We start from the raw sequence: 17,002 nt of genomic DNA, 5'->3' as shown, positions 1-17,002 counted from the left end.
CATAAACCCAAAGCTTCAATAATTTAGAGGCAGGAAGCCTTTTTGTTTGTCCGTTTGTTTCAACATAAAAACCCTTTTTTTTCTCCTGTAACAATGACGGCAGCAGCAGTCTGACAGATTTGGGACAGAACTTTTTATTAAACATTATGAAAACAAGATTCTCAACAACTTTCCACCACTTTGTAGGTTTTTCACTTGTTGACACGTTTAGGACACGTTCATTGAATAAATATAGAAATTATATGTACAGATATACATTAACAGCACTGTGCAGAAGTTTGCTTCTCCTTTTTGTGTCTCATTTTTATGTCTCGCAGTCTTCGTTAAAATTAGGGTTTTATAGGCTGTAATTGGTTTTGTAAAAAAATGTTCTATCAAACCAATGAAACAAATAAAATGAAAACAAAAAGAAAGTGAAAGGAAATTGTAGTTGCCTAATTATCTTTAATAATTTATTTAGGATTTTGATCGTTTTTTGCTCCTTTATCTCACATTAAAGATGGAACATTTGGAGAGCAATACAAAATATAAATCTCACATTTATTTTGAATTTTCAAGCTGTTTTTTTCTGTGTAATTTGGATCTAAATGTAATAATCCCAGCCTCTCTATTCCTGCAAGCTTTCGCCATCCAACAGGTAGATCTTCTTCTGCACAATATTGCACACACAGTATATCTAGGCAGCGGAAAAACACACGAACCAGGGATTTCTTGTTGACAGAATAATGCATCGAGTTACTTCAAGAAAACAGTAAGCTCTATACCACCAGGCAAAGTCTCCTCTTTTTCCAAACAATCAAGCATCCTCCTATCAGATCTCATTAAGACACCGGGCTGCAGAATAAACCCGCAGGCCCTAGAAAAATCTACAAATATCCAAAGTAAAAAACAAAAAAAGAACCATTAAACTAAGTCTTTTTTTTAATCATCAGGTTGGTGCATAGAGTTTTAGCAGCGAATGCAGTCCTTGTCCATCTAATAAAACGAAGCTTTCGCCTCATCGAATTTACATCCAGGTTTTTTTAGAGAGTAACAGATCAAAGGTCCTATATCAGTAGAAAACAAAACGTTTGTCCATGTTTGATCTCTTCTTAGTGCAGTAATAGGCTCGCCTTTGACATTACACATGTAATTCAGTAAGGAGGAGGATACCATAGACGATTTGCATGCTGTAACATACAAACATTTTGTATTAAGACATTTCGAAGAATCCAAGCAACGAAAGCTTTAAAAAGAGAAAAAAGGGTAAAATAACACAGTTTTTTTTTTCTCTCTACACATTATGTACAAGGTTGGAAATAAATACAGTCTAAAATCTGGCTCAGTTAATCTCTTTTTTGTCGGTTTTTCTTTTCTTTTTTAAAACAATAGAAAAGTTGATTGAAAATAGCAGTTGAAGACGCATCCATTTTTACGCATTTGTTTTTGCATTTTTGTCCGCAGTCCTTGCACCTCTCCAGGGGGGGTTTATGGAAGAGGATGGGTGGGATGAGGTTGTTGCATACCCAGGCCTTATTGATGGCAGAGGAAGAGGAGGAGGAGGAGGAGGAGGAGAAGCGTTAAGAGGAGGAAGAGAACCATGGGCCATGCTTTTCCATACACGTGGGAGGATTCTGGGAGATGAGTTACCATACATGTCCTGCATGCAGGGTTTGGGGAGAAACTATTAGACTTGCAATATTGAAAAAAGGTCTCTGCATCACAGACCGCCTCGCTTTCATCCACAAACAGTCTTGTTGAGCTTTTCTGGAGCCAAAAAAAGAGAGGCGGTGTATTGCTTTTTCTGCTTCAGTCCAATCTAAAAAAAAAAAATCATTCTTTTCCTCCCACTTTTAAGACAAAATCATCTCTCTCTCTCTCTCTCTCTCTGAATTAAGACAGTCATGTTAAATGTCAGACTAAGACTTCTGACCACGAGAGAAAAAGTCTACAGGCTATAAGTGATCCCATGTGCCCACCTGACTGACAGGTTGTAAGTGATCTTACAAGAAGTTTAGCCATCTTTAAGACTCAAAAACGCGCGCAAAGGATTACTTTTACGCGCATCTAAATGTTGTTTACTTGTGTTTTTATAAGTCCGAGGGAATAAACTGTAAACAAAATACAGAAAAATATAAATTATAATGTAACAATGAAGTGTTCTTTTTTTTTGTAAATTCAGAGTTTATAATGCTACAAATTGTCTCTCACATCACATGAAGAAGTCGGCCTGTTTCGCGGACGGATCTCTCGTGTTCGCGGCTCCTCCACCCGCATTGGTGCTGTAGGTCCGGCTGGCCAGCTTCTCGTACTTCTCCTTGTAAAGATCCCGCTCCTTGGCGAGGCGCACCACGTCCTGCTTCAGCTGCTCCACCTGGCTCTGCAGCGTGCACTTCTCCGTCTCCAGCATGTGCCTCTGCTGCACCCGTTTGAAGCGGCACGACTGCGCGTAGCCCCGGTTCTTCAGCGTGCGCCTCTTCTGCTTCAGGCGGATCACCTCCTCCTTGCTGAAGCCGCGCAGCTGCCGGTTGAGCTCCCGCACCGTCATGCTGACCAGCTGCTCGTCCGAGAAGCGGTCCTCCAGGCGGGCGTTGTGGTGGCCGCCGTGGTGGTGGTGGTGATGGTGGTGGTGACCCTGGTGGTGGTGGTGCGCCGAGGAGGCCGCGGACAAATCCTCGCCGACGTACTGCTGACTACTCCCGCGGAAGCCCTCGTACACGGACGCCTGGTGGTGGTGGTGGTGGTGGTGCGCGTTGCCTATCAGGGCCTCCACCGCGTCCTCCGGGGTCAGGTTGAGCGCCTCCGGGTTGATGTGGTGCTGGTAGCTGGGGATCCAGTACAAGTCCTCCAGCTGCGGCTTGTTGCCAGCGTTGTTTCCGTGGTGGTTGTTGTTACTACTGCCGCTGCTGCCGCTGCTGTTGACCCCGCTGGTGAGGCTCTGGTTCGGCTGCCCGGTTGCGCCGCCCGGGCTCGGTGCGCAGAAGCTGGGCGAGGAAGGCACGGAGGAGCAAGGGGTGCTGAGCGGCGTGGAGGACAGGGAGCCGGACGGGAGGCGGTGGCAGTAGCGGTCGGCCTCCGGAGGCTCCTTCTTCACCTCGAACTTCATGAGGTCAAAGTCGTTGACGTACTCGATAGCCAAAGGGCTGTTCGGCAGCTCTGCGCTCATGGCGAGGTCGGTAGCCATGTCAGTCCATGCGACGACTCCTGCCTTAACAGCGGCCAAACCGACGGCGGCGGCGGGCTGCCCTCTCGGATAAAGACTGCGATGGGGAATAACAGGCTGGACGGTGTGTGTGTGTATATATATATATATATAGACACGGTGCACAGAGCTGCTGCTGCTATTGCTGCTGCTGCTGCAAGGCCGACTGGAGAAACTTCTTAACGCTGCTCGCCCCTAAGACAACTTCTATATATAGTGGCGTGAATATACGTATGCATGTAAATGAACTTGTACACCTGCCAGTTCGCCTCCGCTCGCTGCCTGCTCTTGTTGACAACTTATCCTGCAGGTCAAATGCACCGCTTTAATACAGGAGCCCCCACGGTTGGTGGTGGTGGCAGGCTGAAACTCGAGCCCGGGTGAATTTTGGAGACACCAACCTGTCTTGTCCTCGCTTCACCTCTGCTGCAGCTTCACTCCACTCGCCTTCCTCCTGTGATTAACTGCCCTCGGCTTTCTGCTCGATCAAGTAACTGCGAAAAAGACTCCCTCCTTGCTCGGGTGCGTTAGAAATAATGTCCAAGCATCCTCCTCCTTCTTCTTCTTCTTCTTCTTCTTCTCTTTACAACTTGATCATGAAGTCCCAATAGTCACTGCAGCATGCACCATGAATTGAAAGTTTCTCACACGATCAGATCAGACTGTGTGTGACAGCGCAGGCGTGCGTAAAAGTGTGCCAAAAAAGTCCCAGGTATCCAAAAAAAATGGAATGACACGTGCATAGGCTTTCAAAGTTCATATGCATGAATCAGAAGTTGCAGGTATAGCGTGCTCCTACTTTGAGGGTCCCCTGTTGATGGTGTTGTTGTTGTGGTCAATCCAGATCTTTTATTCTAGCAGCTTCGGGTCCCCACGGTCCTGTGTTTTTTCCCCCCTCACACGGGGCGCGCTGTTGACCTATTACGCACCTTTGACTTGTGCGTAATATTATGCAAGAGGTGATAAATTCCAGTTGTTGTTTTTTTTTTTCTCTCAGATTGTTTCTAAGAGCTTCACGGTGCAACCAGCAGTGTCACTGAGAGGCTGGGAGGCAATCTGCTCTTATAAAGACAAGCGTGGAGCCACGACCCTCCCACACAGAGGTGTGACGGGCCAATGGGAGGAGATCACAAGCGGTGCAATTTGCATTCTCCTATAGCAAAAAGCCTTCTCCTCCGCTCTGGCAGCGGTTCGAGCCGAGCAAAGCCGAGCAGAGCCGAAGTAGAGCCGAAGCGGAACGGAGCAGAGCGGAGGGGAGAACAGGTGCAGCAGATCCCCCCCTCTAGTGACCGAGCAGATGCTACTGCACCGGTGGAGCTGGTGGAGTAAGATGAGAGCTCCGGGAGTTTTTCTCAGAGAGGAAAAACTGTTTACTCGGAACAGAGAAACAGTATTTCACCGTTTCAACACGGGCCGTGTTAAGTTATGTAATAAGGCTGTCAACACGTGTTTGGATTTCACGAGGAAAGCAAATGACTTCCAGGGTGTTAATTTATGGTGTTTACCAATTAAATCTATTAATAATAATAGGGACTTAAAAGTGAACATGTTAGACTCTTAGAGCCTTTATTGTGATATTATGCAACATGAAACCCTTTTAATATTTTAAAAATCTTTTTTCTCTTTCTCTTTTTTTTATATTTTAATCACCACTATATTCATATATGTTATAGGAACTTTACATGTTATTGTGGTCCACACTTAAAGTATTAGGCTATACTTAGTATAAGCTCATGCGATATTTAATTTCTGTAAGGACACATTTCAAGCGAGTTACATAAATCCAGGTTGCTGTTTTTTTTGCAGCAAAAAATCATTTTCTGAATAATGTGACCATATTTAAAAGTAGAGGAAAATAAAAATAATAGAAAGAAAAAAATAATATTATATATTTTTTTTCAGTTTTTCCTCTATTTTAAAATATATTTCTGTTAATATATATATATATAATAAAAGAACATCAAAGTATGAGTGTACAGGTTAAACTGTTACTGTACAACATTGTGCCTGGTTGGTAACTGTACTGTAAAAAATTAGAAGCGAAAAATTAAATGTAAAAGTCTCCTTAATATGAATTTATAAAGTTAAAAACATCAATATATGGCCAACACATTCTGCCTTATTAGCTTTATTAAAAACAGCTTATTGTATCTCCTTTACTCATTTAAGTCTCTTGGAAGGAAGCCCGAGGACGCTTCTGACACCACAAACTACCAAAATCTATCAATACTGATCGATCGAAGGCCGCGCGCCCCCCTGTGCCAAAAAAATCAATCCGCATTTCCGCGAGGAGGAGGCCGCGTGTGTGGCTGCTCGCGGGGTTAAGTATGATTGGATCGTCCTGGCGGTGGTTCTGCGGGCCTTTTTTTTTTTCATTCGCAATTAACCACAAATTGCATCCCGTCTCATCTCCGCGGATCGACGGATAATTAAGCCCCGACGCGCGGTGCGTCTCCATCCAGGACATCTTTTATCCTGGAGAGGAGGTGGGTGTGCAGGATGTTGGTGGGTATCATGGGAGCTGGAGGACTTAAACCCGGATACCGCTGCACCTGACCCGTTTAGCCTTTATCAGCAGCGGCCTGCCCCCTGGAGTCCCATCCAGCCACCGATATGTGAGTGATATATCTGCGGAATAAAGTGCCTATCTGCGGGAAAAAGAACAGGTGGCCAGTAAGTTTAACTTGGTCAGATGTGAACAGGAAAACCTTGCACAGCTGCTGAGCTTAACTTCCAGTCCGAAATGGCCATGAAATACATCCCCTTTTCCTTCCTCAAATCTGCTGGCGAGGATGAAAAGAAGACTGCGAGATGAAGGGATGGAAATCATATCAAGGTATTTTAAGTTTAGGTGAGCTAAGTCATTAGGAGAGGTTTTCTCTCTTTTTTTTTTTTTTTTTTTATCAAATAAGCAGGACAAGCTGGCCCCTCAAAACACCCAGCTAAGCATTCTGCATTGAAATGGCACATTTAAGAAGATCTGTGCTGTGGTCCATTCATTGTCAGGGGGAAGGGGGAGTGTCTGCGGCCGAGGGCTTGAGACATAAATTTTTGAAGTCAGGGTTTTCATTGTGCCTTTGCATATTGGAGGACTTCGCTGTAAGTGCAGTTCTTTACAGATTTAAAGCAAAACGGACATCAGCAAGGTGGCGGATCGACGGTGGGCTTTGAGCCTGGCCACGCGAGGCGAGCTTTGAGCCGAGGTAGCCAGCAGCAGCATCCAGAACCCAAGAAAAGAGACCGGCTCCAGGAGGTGGCTCAGGGGTTATCTGAGGCCTGGAAGGGGTTTTTGTCACCGGCGTTAAGTCACTAATGCCGCTGTGGAGGAATCAGCTTTAATTGCGCAGGGATGGGACACGCACGCATGCCATGTGCAAGTGAAGTTAACAGGGAGGCTTACTTTAGAAATGAGGAGTCTCAACCACATGTTAGGAAGGCCTCGCTTGTATAGAAAGCATGTTTGTTCACCAGAGTGATGAAAGGGTTTTTTGGTCTCAGAGAGGCAGAACGTGAGACAACACAGACTCTGGGTGGAAAAGGAGGGAAATTATAAACTTAACTGTGTTACTTTTGTATGTTTTGACCACCATTTGTTTAGGTGATGACACTGTACTCATCCAAGGTCTGAGAACAGGGTGACTTCCACAAAGCTGGGGGACAGGACCGAAAGATTACGAGAAAGACGGGACAAACCAAACATGATGATGTTACCACCATCATACACATACAGTGTTCAGTCTTGACCGTCAGAGACAGACACACACCGAACAACTGAGTAAATACAGAGACAACAAACTAGGTGATTATTAGGTGATGGTCGCGTAAACTGTGAGAACACAGAACGCATTCGTCAAAAAGAGTTACTCTTTAATACTGCAGTCCACTCAGAAAGAGGAAAGACACAGAGGAAAAATGCTTAACTTGGATGAGATGGAGGGATGGGGAAAACATGGACTGTGTAGAGAGCTGGCAGGGTGAGGTGGACTTCAGCTGAACTGTTGCTCTTGACTAAAACTTAAAGTGTTTTTGGTCGGTTTAGGTGTTACACATGATGTTAAAGAGGTCCTATTATGCTTTTTCCCTTTCCTTTAGTGTTATATAGTTTTTTGTGCATGTAAAAAGTCTGCAAAGTTACAAAGCCCAGGCTAAAGGGAGTTACTCTCCCCCACAGAAACACTGCTCCTGAACTGCCTGAAACATCTTGCTTGAAATCCCGCCTTTACATTCTCATTCCAACTCGTGTCATACGGCCGCTTTGTCACGCCCCTTGGCGTCACTTTAGGATTAGGCAACAAAACCACTATAGTTAGGTTTAGGAAAGAATTACATGGTTGAGCTTAAAACTACTACGTTTGTACAGTGAAAATGACACTGAACGTTGTGAACACGGGACACGAACGGACAGTTTATTGTAACGTGAATCTGAATGAAAGCCTTTTGTTTGTTAGACCCATCAACCTCCCGTCCCACCCGTCCGGTGTGTGTCTTTTCGCTCTCAAAACTAAGTCGCCACACTACCGAGTGCACTTTCCCGGAGCGTTTACTGTTGCCGATGGTTGGGTTTTACATTATAGTTAATGGAAAGACCAGTGCGTTTCATACTGCCGCTAAAAGGTGCCTTGTGCGGTGGTACTGAACGCCGACGGCTGTGACAAAGCCTCGGTATTCGACGACCTGCGGATGAGAACGGGGGCTGGCCTTTTCTTCTGTGACGTTGTGATGTCACCAAGTAATACATTTACATAATACCTGCCTAGCGGCATGTCCTCAAATAAAGCTATAGTTAGAGCGGAGCGGAGTCCCAAGAGTTTGGTTTGGTTGACCAATCACAGAAGAGTGGGCCAGCTGACCAGAGCAGAATTTTCCTCTGTTTTAGTCAGTGGGTCAAAAGAGATGCTTCAGCGCAGCCGGTATGAGAAAAGTAAAGCATTTTTGGAAAATTAAAACATGTTCTATTAGAAACCCAAAATACAAGTATGCACCTGAAAATAAGTATAATAGGTCCTCTTTAAAGGTCCTAATTCTAAATGATCTAATATGTTTAAAGTGATCTTAATGAGCATAGCAGGCAGCGACTGCAATATACGGAGTGGTGGTGTGGTAATCGGGGGGTTCCGGAGTAATCCTGGTGGGTCGATACCGTTAGGGGGCCGATGTGGGTTAACCCGACTGTTGACTGAGTGGACAGAACTCCTCACACTGTGCTGGAGATGAAGAGAACAAATGGAAAGGAAACACCACGGTACCAATAAAATCCTTCAACACTGTAGGATTTTAGCTCTCGACAGTCCACACCAACCGACCCGGACTGGAATAGGCTCGGTTCAACTGGGTCAGATCAGTTTTCACACAAATCAATCATAAAGTGTGTCGCCATCTTAAAGCAAAGTCAGACGGGGAAAGAAATATTGGAAGTCAGTACGGTCAGATTATCTAATCCACACAGGAGGAAAGTTCAAACTGTATCTTGTCTTAAAAAGTGTTGGGTGACCCGGCACAGAGGCTTAGTCACTCCACAGAACGTTTTAGAAGGACTTTGTGCAAACAGCTGAAAAAAATAAATGTTTGAATGATGTGATATTTGCATGTTTTCTGTGATATTGGATGTGTTTTAACTAGAGATAGATATCAACTGGAATTATACTTCAAAGGAAGTAAAGCTTAAAAGACAAAACCTCATAGAAAGAAAAGAGAATTTTGAACACGTGTACCACACACACATACAAAACGGTTCTTATCAAGTCTCTACAACACACACACACACACACACACACACACACACACACACACACACACTCACGATGAAGAATCACAGTTGACCTTTCTTTTCGTCTCTCCGAGTCTACGTGGACAGATGATTTCTCTCCCTCTGTCTTCCCTCCGTCTCGTGCGCTTTTACTAAAAATTGAAATATTGATCTTAATTAGAGTTTGCCGAGCTCAGCAGCTCGCGTTGAGGGTTTTAGACAAGAGGCAGCAGACATCTGTCTAAGGCACTTACGTCTTCAGCGCAGGAGAGGAGCAACGTGGGTGAGGAGGAGGAGGAGGAAGGAAGGGGGGAAAAAAACGTGTGGTGAGAGGAGAAGAGTGATGGCTCCCTGTCTCCTGCCTTTTCTGAGAAACATGTCGAGCTCTCCATCTCCGCTCGCTGCTGTCAATACATCGGAGAGAAAATCGAGTTGAACTGTTACACACACACACGCCAACGCACACACGCAGACACACACACATCCTGACAAAATGTATTCAAATGGCATCATGTGACAATCTGTACATGAACTAAAGTTTTCCAAGTTGCTGCACAATCATCAACCCATTGATCTCGCTCTCTTGTGTTTGAGGTCAAGTTCACAATAAGGCTGATCAATTTGGAAACTGATTTTTCGGGGGAAAAAGTTGACGTGAGAATGTCAGTTTTAATATTATTATTGTGTAATGAATTTCATCACCTCTCCCTCTGTGATCTTTCATCTTATCAGCTGATCCTGCAAGACAAGCATGGTCACAGACATGCAGCATCTTTAAAGGAATAGTTCAACATTTTGGGAAAAATACACCTGATTGTTTTCTTTCCGAGAATGACATGAGAGGATTGATGACAATATCATGTCTGTGCATTTAGTACAAAGCTGGCGTCAGGACATGAGTAACCTAGCTTAGCATAAAGTCTGGAAGCAGAGAGAAACACCTCTAGAATAAACAGCTAGCCTGGCTCTGTCAAAAGTGAGAAAATACACCTACAAACACCTCTTAAAGGGGGTAGTTCGGGTGTTTTGAAGTGGGGTTGTATGACGTACTTATTAGGGCTGTCAAAGTTAATGCGATAATAATGTGTTAATGCAAATTTCGTTTTAACATCATACTAGCTTGTCGCGAAAGAGGTTAAATAACGCTCCAAACGAGTGCTAAATTTTGGTGAGGAAAAACTGGCATGTCCATTTTCAAAGGGGTCCCTTGACCTCTGACCTCAAGATATGTGAATGAAAATGGGTTCTATGGGTACCCACGAGTCTCCCCTTTACAGACATGCCCACTTTATGATCATCACATGCAGTTTGGGGCAAGTCTTAGTCAAGTCAGCACACTGACACACTGACAGCTGCTGTTGTCTGTTGGGCTGCAGTTTGCCATGTTATGATTTGAACATATGTTTTTATGCTAAATGCCGTACGTGTGAGGGTTTCTGGACTATATTTGTCATTGTTTTGGGTTGTTAATTGATATCCAATATTAAATATATACATACATTTGCATAAAGCAAGCATATTTGCCCACACCCCATGTTGATAAGAGTATTAAATACTTGACAAATCTCCCTTTAAGGTGCATTTTGAAAAGATAAAAATGTGCGATTAATCGCGATTAATCATGGACAATCATGTGATTAAATATTTTAATCGATTGACAGCCTTAGTATTTATCCATAGTAGGCGTTTTATCTACAGTAGACGACGGTCGGCGTGTCCCCAGCTTCGAGAAACAGACAGGAGTACCGACACCGGAGCAAAGCAACACAGTGCTGTGGACAGAGACGGCAGAAAAACGTATTTTGCACACACCTCTGCACACACCTTATCTTATTGACATGGAGTCAGGACATATATATATGTTTGTGTGTTGCACTGCTTGTTTGTCGCCGTGACAACGCCTCAGTTAAATAGCGCAGTAATGCTGTAAATATGAGACTCTACACTCGCACACTCTTACTTACACACACAAACAGCGTATTAATAGTTTTATTAGCAGAGGTCTGAACTAATTCTGCACAGCGGTGGATGAGTTACTGATCCCAGCATCCTCTCTATTCCACTCTACACTGACAGCCATTTATATCACAAACAAACAGAGATGAAGAAAAATAAATGACGGGGAAATAATCAAGACAAGAGAAGGATCGAGGTGGGGAGGAATGAAGGTAAAGTTCTAAAGCCAAGTTCGTATAATGTGAATAAATCTTTTAAAATGTCACGTCAAAGAGGGTCCTACTGGTGAGTTTACTCTCCACATTGAAACACCAAAACAATAGAATATCTAGTAAATTGACGTCGAGTTAAGATTATTTTATCAAACAACAATTTCCGAGGTACCATTAAGGCTGAGTCCTTACCGCAGCTGCCCAGGCTTGAGTCCAGCTCAGGTCCCTTTACTGCATCTTCTGTCTCTCTCTCCCCTGCCTTTCCTGTCTGTCTCTCTCACTAGCCAATAAAGCAGAAATGCAATAATCTTTAAATAATCAATAATGAACTTTAATGCAAAATTATGAAAACCGTAAAATCTTTAGTTCCTCCTCTTTATGTTGGCAAAAAACAAAACAGTGGATTACTGCTTTCATGTTAAGTTACACCACATTAGAGGGATAGTGCTGTGGTTTTGAAGTGGGGTTTTATGAGGTACTTATCTATAGTCAGTGTATTATCTACAGTAGATGACGGTCAGCACATCCCAGGTTGGAGAAGCAGACAGGAGTACCGACACCGGAGCAAAGCAATGTACTGCTGTGGACGCGGCCGGCAGCAAAACAAGAAATAACAGACTGTAGAACACCGCGATTGACCAATAAGAATAGAGTATTCAACAAAGCTGTGTAATAAAGCAATTTAATGCTGTGGACGGGGCCGGCAGCAAAACCTATTTTAGCCACCTAAAAGAAAGGCTCACCTAAAAAAAAAAAAAAATCAATACGCTATATTTTGAATATTTTCTGACAGGGAACTGAACTGAAATGGAGACTTATCTGGTCTTATCTAGTCTGGTGGCTTTGAAGAGACCGTAGCTACGTTTCACTTAGTTCAGTTCCCCGTTGGAAAAGGCTGTCTGACGGCAAGATAAACCGGTGAAAATATTCTAAATATAGTGTACACTTCAACTGAAATTAATTTTTTTAGGTAAGCCTTTCTTTTAGGTGGCTAAAATAGGTTTTGCTGCCGGCCCCGGCCACAGCATTAAATTGCTTTATTACACAGCTTTGTTGAATACTCTATTCTGATTGATCAATCACGGCGTTCTACAGTCTGTTATTTCTTTATAGCAGACCGTTGCTATGGGCGCAGTTCTGATGTCGGACTCTAGAGGACCATTTTTGTGTGATATTATTGATTTCTTAAGTAAGTAGCCGTGTAATAAGCGGGATAATGTACAGCTAGCGACAGCCCCGTCAGGGCGATGCAAGACCCTCACGTCGGGGTGCCGCATCACCCAAACTGGGGTCGTGCCGACACCATCTACTGTAGGTAATACATTGACTATAAGTACCTCATACAACCCCACTTCAAAACACCCAAACTATCCCTTTAACAAACATGGCAATCGCCATGTGAATCATCTCAAGGCAGTGTAGGATAACAGGTGGCACAATACTATATGCCAATAAATTAGCTAACATAAAGTTGGTGTTTTCAAATGTACCCACACCGAAGAGTGTTGAATGAAACATCAGTCTCTGGAAGGTATGTCTTAAGCCCCATTCGGACGGATTCATTTCTCTAGGGGAAGTGGGATGATTTTATCATTACATGCGCTGGTCAGTGGTTTTAATCCCACCTGGGAATTGTATTTGCCATTAGCCATTGCAGCCATTAGGAGTACGAGATCTCATCAAATGTGCTGCTGTAATGTCAGCTACAGGTGGCTAGTCCTTCAGACTGTCCGTGTATATTATAGACCATATCCTGTAATGGTTAAAATGCTTTCCGGTACAATGAGTTAAATGACCTCCCTTTATAATGTTACTGCTGTCCGAATGGGGCTTTAAGTGTGAATGGAAGCGGAGGAGAGAAAATGTGTTTTTAAATATACGGTATATGACTTAGGTAGTTCTAATACAAAGCAAAAGAGAGACTAATTTCCGTGTGTGCACGCATTCTCTCAAATCACACGCACGCACACTCACAGCATGGTGAGGATGAAGTCACTGGCCACTCATGTGTCTCGTCCTCCGGGCTTTAAAGCGGGGGGCACTGCTGCTTCTGTCACCACCTTCCAAATGAAAACTCTCACAAACACGCTCGGGGTCATGTGACGACACCGCCGCTCCCAAACAGACACGCACTCGCAGCCTATAAACACTCTCACAGCACCGACTTCACATGTCAAAAAGAGTCTGTGAAACAACACACTGTTAAGAGTTCATATTTTATTTAGACTTTTTTAAAATTTACAAAAAAAAAAAAAAAATCGGTACTGTAAACACCAAAATTGATATTTAAAACACGTGTGTGTAGTATAGATATAGAAAATAAAACTTTCAGGCCCTGAGTGAAGAAAGATAACACCTGTCAGGACAAACCTGGAGCACAGAAATCATCGATGAGCGTTTTCCACCTCTGGTGCTGCTGGTGTCTGTAGTCTCACAGCCGAGGCTTGATCTGCAGCTTTTTCTCTGCGGATGACAAACGGGAAATGAAAAGTATTGGCAGAAATGAAATGACAAAAAGACAAGGTGTGTGTTCAGTCATGTGTAGCTGATTCTGATCCTCTGTGTGTTGAATCCTGCTTAAACGCTGAGTGATGACATCTTTCCTGATGAGTAAATGAGGAAGAGAACAGGACAACGGGGATGGATGAAGGTGTCTGTACAGGAAGTGTGTTGTGTGTGTGTGTGTGTGAGGTCGCAGTCTGGCAGTGATACATTGCAACTGAGCTAATTTATGCAAAGTGAAGAGGAGCTTGTTTGGCTGAGTTCCACCTTTAATGAGGCTCTGGGCAGTGCAGTGTGTTACTGAAGGACCGGAGTGTCATTAGTAATACTTAAGAGCACAAAAGCAACCGGACGGAGTGGGTGGAGGGACGATAAAATGATCAAAACGATTCGCAAAATAAGTATTTTCCAGTGCTGGAAAGTTAGTTTACGATTTTCCAAGTTTTCCAGGATGTGTGGGAACCCTGCTGCTGGGCACCAAAGTTTAGAGTTTCTGGATGTGAGCAAGACACTTAAATGCATAGACAAAAAAACAACCTCATGAGGACACGTATGACAACATCTACTGCAACAATAATATCAGAAATCTGTGTATGCGAGTGGAGAAGGTCAAAGGTCAAAATGACTCTGGTCAGGTTAAAGGTCCTGCTTGTTTCCAGGCAGAGGAGACATATAAACCATGAAAGTAAAAGTAAGAGTGATCAGAAACACATATCTCTAACATATTCGTATTTTAAGAATGTTACATTTTGTCTTTGTAATTTATTGAGAAGCTAATTAGGATTGGGAAATCCAGGGTAGGTTAATTTTTGATTTAATCTTTGTTAACTATGATAGACTGTAACAGCTCACTGGCAGAAAAAAAAGAATCTACCCCAAATCTCAATAACTAACTGCAGTTAAGATGAGTTTGATGATCCATGTAGAGTTTTTCCACCAAAACAGATACACATCTGTTGTCGCTCCTGGGACATTTTCATTTTGTTCGTCAATGAAAAACACCTCTTCCATCTCTGTAGCCAAAATAAAAATGCAATCATATTTACATGGAAACTCCAAAGAGTACCCTGAGCACTGGACCACACTCAGGACAAAACCTTATTATTTAAGGAAATTTCAAGGAAATCTAAAAAGTACGACGGCCTATTAGGGTCACTGTAGGTATAAATAAATAAATGAATGAATGAATGAATGAATGAATGATCAAATTAATTAATTAATAACTGAGCCAGGGGAGGGGGTTAATATTTTGAGAAAAAACTCAGAATTTCCGACATTAAAGTCATAATTTTCCGAGAAAAAACTTTAACTGGCAAATTTATAAGAAAAAAAAATCTGAAATTTTCGAGATTAAAGTCATAAATTTACGAAAAAAAACGTGGATATTCTTTGAGATTAAAGTGACAAATTTAATGGAAATCATAAATTTGCGAGATTATGAAGTCGTAAATTTACAAGAAAAAAAACTCTTGCACTGGAGTGAAAACCCTGGTAATTATTATATAATCAGTCAAATGAGAGAGAAAAAAAATCAGGAAATGTTTGATAAAGTGGTGCGTGCTAAAACAGGTTGAACACAGGTGAAAGGGATCAAGTGTTGCTTTGCAGTGCCTAGATGCATGTGTGCGTGTGTGTGTCCAGAAGGCAGGGGCAGGTGGATGGTCGAGTCTGGTTGGAGGAGGAGGAGGTCGGAGGGGGGAGGCAGTCTCTCTCCTAATCCTCTATCTGTCACGTCTGTCAACAGAGAGCTCAGCTGTGCCTCCGTCCAGCCCAAAAGCTAAATATTATTACCTCTGAGCATTATTACTCCTCCCCTGAGCATCATCACACTCTGCAGCCCAGCTCTGATCATCATTATCTGTCTGCAGCTCAGACGAATCACCACGCCCCATTCTCATCAACTCTCAGGAATGATCCCGTGGCTTTTCATGACAAACATGATCCTTCCACAAAACATCGCTGGACAATATGTCTGACAGTCAGCACTTTTTACACTCAGTGAAGCACAGTTAGTCCTCTTAAGGAACGTTCCAGGTTTTGCCAACCTAAATGTCATTTGACTAAAATTACAAATCTGGAGATGTGGAGTCCAACAAGGGCAGAATTCACAGCTGCCAGATCATCAGACGAGTTGTAAACAAACCCCACATTTTACCATATTATCTTAACTGCTTATTTGGAATTGAATGCTCTCCTAATGTCAGTAATAATCCCTAATGTACAGGGAATAAATGTGTGAACGACCATGGTATGCACGGTAGGTTAAAGGTCAACTAGGAAGTCTGCAAAATCAAATAGATGTTTACAACGGGCAGAGGTTTAGAGACAGAACGGACTGTATACAAATTGAAACGCTTGCTTGTTTTCTTTTCTCAAAAAACAACAACTGTGTAACATGACCACAGTTTTGTTTTGTGCACACCGTGGGACACTCTGAGGTGCCGTATGTGTGTTGGGTCATGTATTTCTGCTACCTTTAACTTGTGAGGTCTCAGCTGGCAGTGTGTCCGGTGCGTCTGCCTCCTCTGGGGAGCTGGAGAGGGAAATGAATGACGGCAGTGCCAGAGGACCTTTGGTGGGCGTCCCCGGAGATGCCTGAGAGCCCTCCGGCATGACAACAGAAAGGCGGGGCCTAGAAGAGAGAAAGAAAAACCCATTGAAGGATATTAAACAAGTTAAATGTATTGATTCTTATCAATTATGAGTGAGCTCTGTGCAATCCGCTTCCCTGACCTCTTAGAGGGCTCCTTGGATCGAGCTCTCTTGGCCGGGGTGGCGGAGGCGTTGCTGGTGCTTCGTTTGGCTCCTTGGCGGTGCTGCAGCTTGCAGCGGGCTCCTCGAGGGCAGGACCCCGTCTTAGAGAAGTCTGGACACACCAAAGTGTGTTTCTTCTTACACTGGTGGGTAGAGACACAAGACCCAAAGGGTTTAATTGTGACAGCCAATTCGAAGAAATGTAAGACTGTTCATGGTTGCTGAGAGCTATGAGGCCATTTTACAGGACCAGGTGCAACCAACAGAACAAAACTGTGTTCCCTCATGATCATGGCTTTTTCCAAAAATAGTTTTCATGACAACGAGGATGGAGTCTAGTGCCTTTTCATCCTCTAGTGTCACAGATCTAAACCCGTTTAAACCATAGACTGTATATAAGAAGTTGACGTAGTCACCGTGATGTCACCCATTGGTTTGTTGACTACCGTTTTGAAGCCTCGAGTTCGGCATTTTGGCTGTCGCCATCTCGTTATTTGCAACCAGAAGTGACATGAGAGGGTGAAGCAAAGCACAACCGAACGCTGAATAACACATTTTTTTAGGGGACCAAAATGTTACAATTAACTTTCATGAACTGAAAACACACAGTGAAAGGGTTAAAGTTGTAAGACGAAAACAAGGTAGCCATGC

General features: G+C 43.4%; 2 protein-coding genes and 1 long non-coding RNA gene across 3 annotated transcripts in view; all 3 read right to left on the bottom strand.

The window, feature by feature from the left end:
- Positions 1 to 361: 361 nt before the first annotated feature.
- Positions 362 to 4,959, bottom strand: mafaa (MAF bZIP transcription factor Aa). The gene has a single exon (XM_074636316.1). It carries the CDS (start codon positions 3,161 to 3,163, stop codon positions 2,192 to 2,194), a length of 972 nt encoding a protein of 323 aa, XP_074492417.1. The 5' UTR covers positions 3,164 to 4,959; the 3' UTR covers positions 362 to 2,191.
- Positions 4,960 to 8,952: 3,993 nt separating this feature from the next.
- LOC141768610 (uncharacterized) lies at positions 8,953 to 11,673 on the bottom strand. Its single transcript, XR_012594115.1, has 3 exons — positions 11,288 to 11,673; positions 9,182 to 9,331; positions 8,953 to 9,073 (listed from the first exon to the last, which is right to left on the bottom strand). It is a non-coding gene; the product is annotated as an uncharacterized LOC141768610 (long non-coding RNA).
- A 1,619-nt stretch (positions 11,674 to 13,292) lies between these two features.
- Positions 13,293 to 17,002, bottom strand: part of zc3h3 (zinc finger CCCH-type containing 3) — a 74,187-nt gene continuing 70,477 nt past the window's right edge. The window contains exons 10-12 of the mRNA XM_074636327.1: positions 16,331 to 16,494; positions 16,072 to 16,229; positions 13,293 to 13,558 (exon numbers count right to left, since the gene is read on the bottom strand). Of these exons, the coding sequence (XP_074492428.1) occupies positions 13,527 to 13,558; positions 16,072 to 16,229; positions 16,331 to 16,494 (354 nt within the window). The 3' untranslated portion in view covers positions 13,293 to 13,526. The remainder of the gene's footprint in view (positions 13,559 to 16,071; positions 16,230 to 16,330; positions 16,495 to 17,002) is intronic.

The sequence above is a fragment of the Sebastes fasciatus genome, chromosome 5 (genome assembly GCF_043250625.1).
Source record: "Sebastes fasciatus isolate fSebFas1 chromosome 5, fSebFas1.pri, whole genome shotgun sequence".
Lineage (NCBI taxonomy): Eukaryota > Metazoa > Chordata > Actinopteri > Perciformes > Sebastidae > Sebastes > Sebastes fasciatus.
Note: the sequence above shows the minus strand (reverse complement) of the source record. Positions and strands in the feature narration are given on the sequence as shown.

Excerpts from the sequence above, each read along its gene's own strand:
- mafaa (XM_074636316.1), bottom strand. The coding sequence starts at position 3,163 with ATGGCTACCGACCTCGCCATGAGCGCAGAGCTGCCGAACAGCCCTTTG.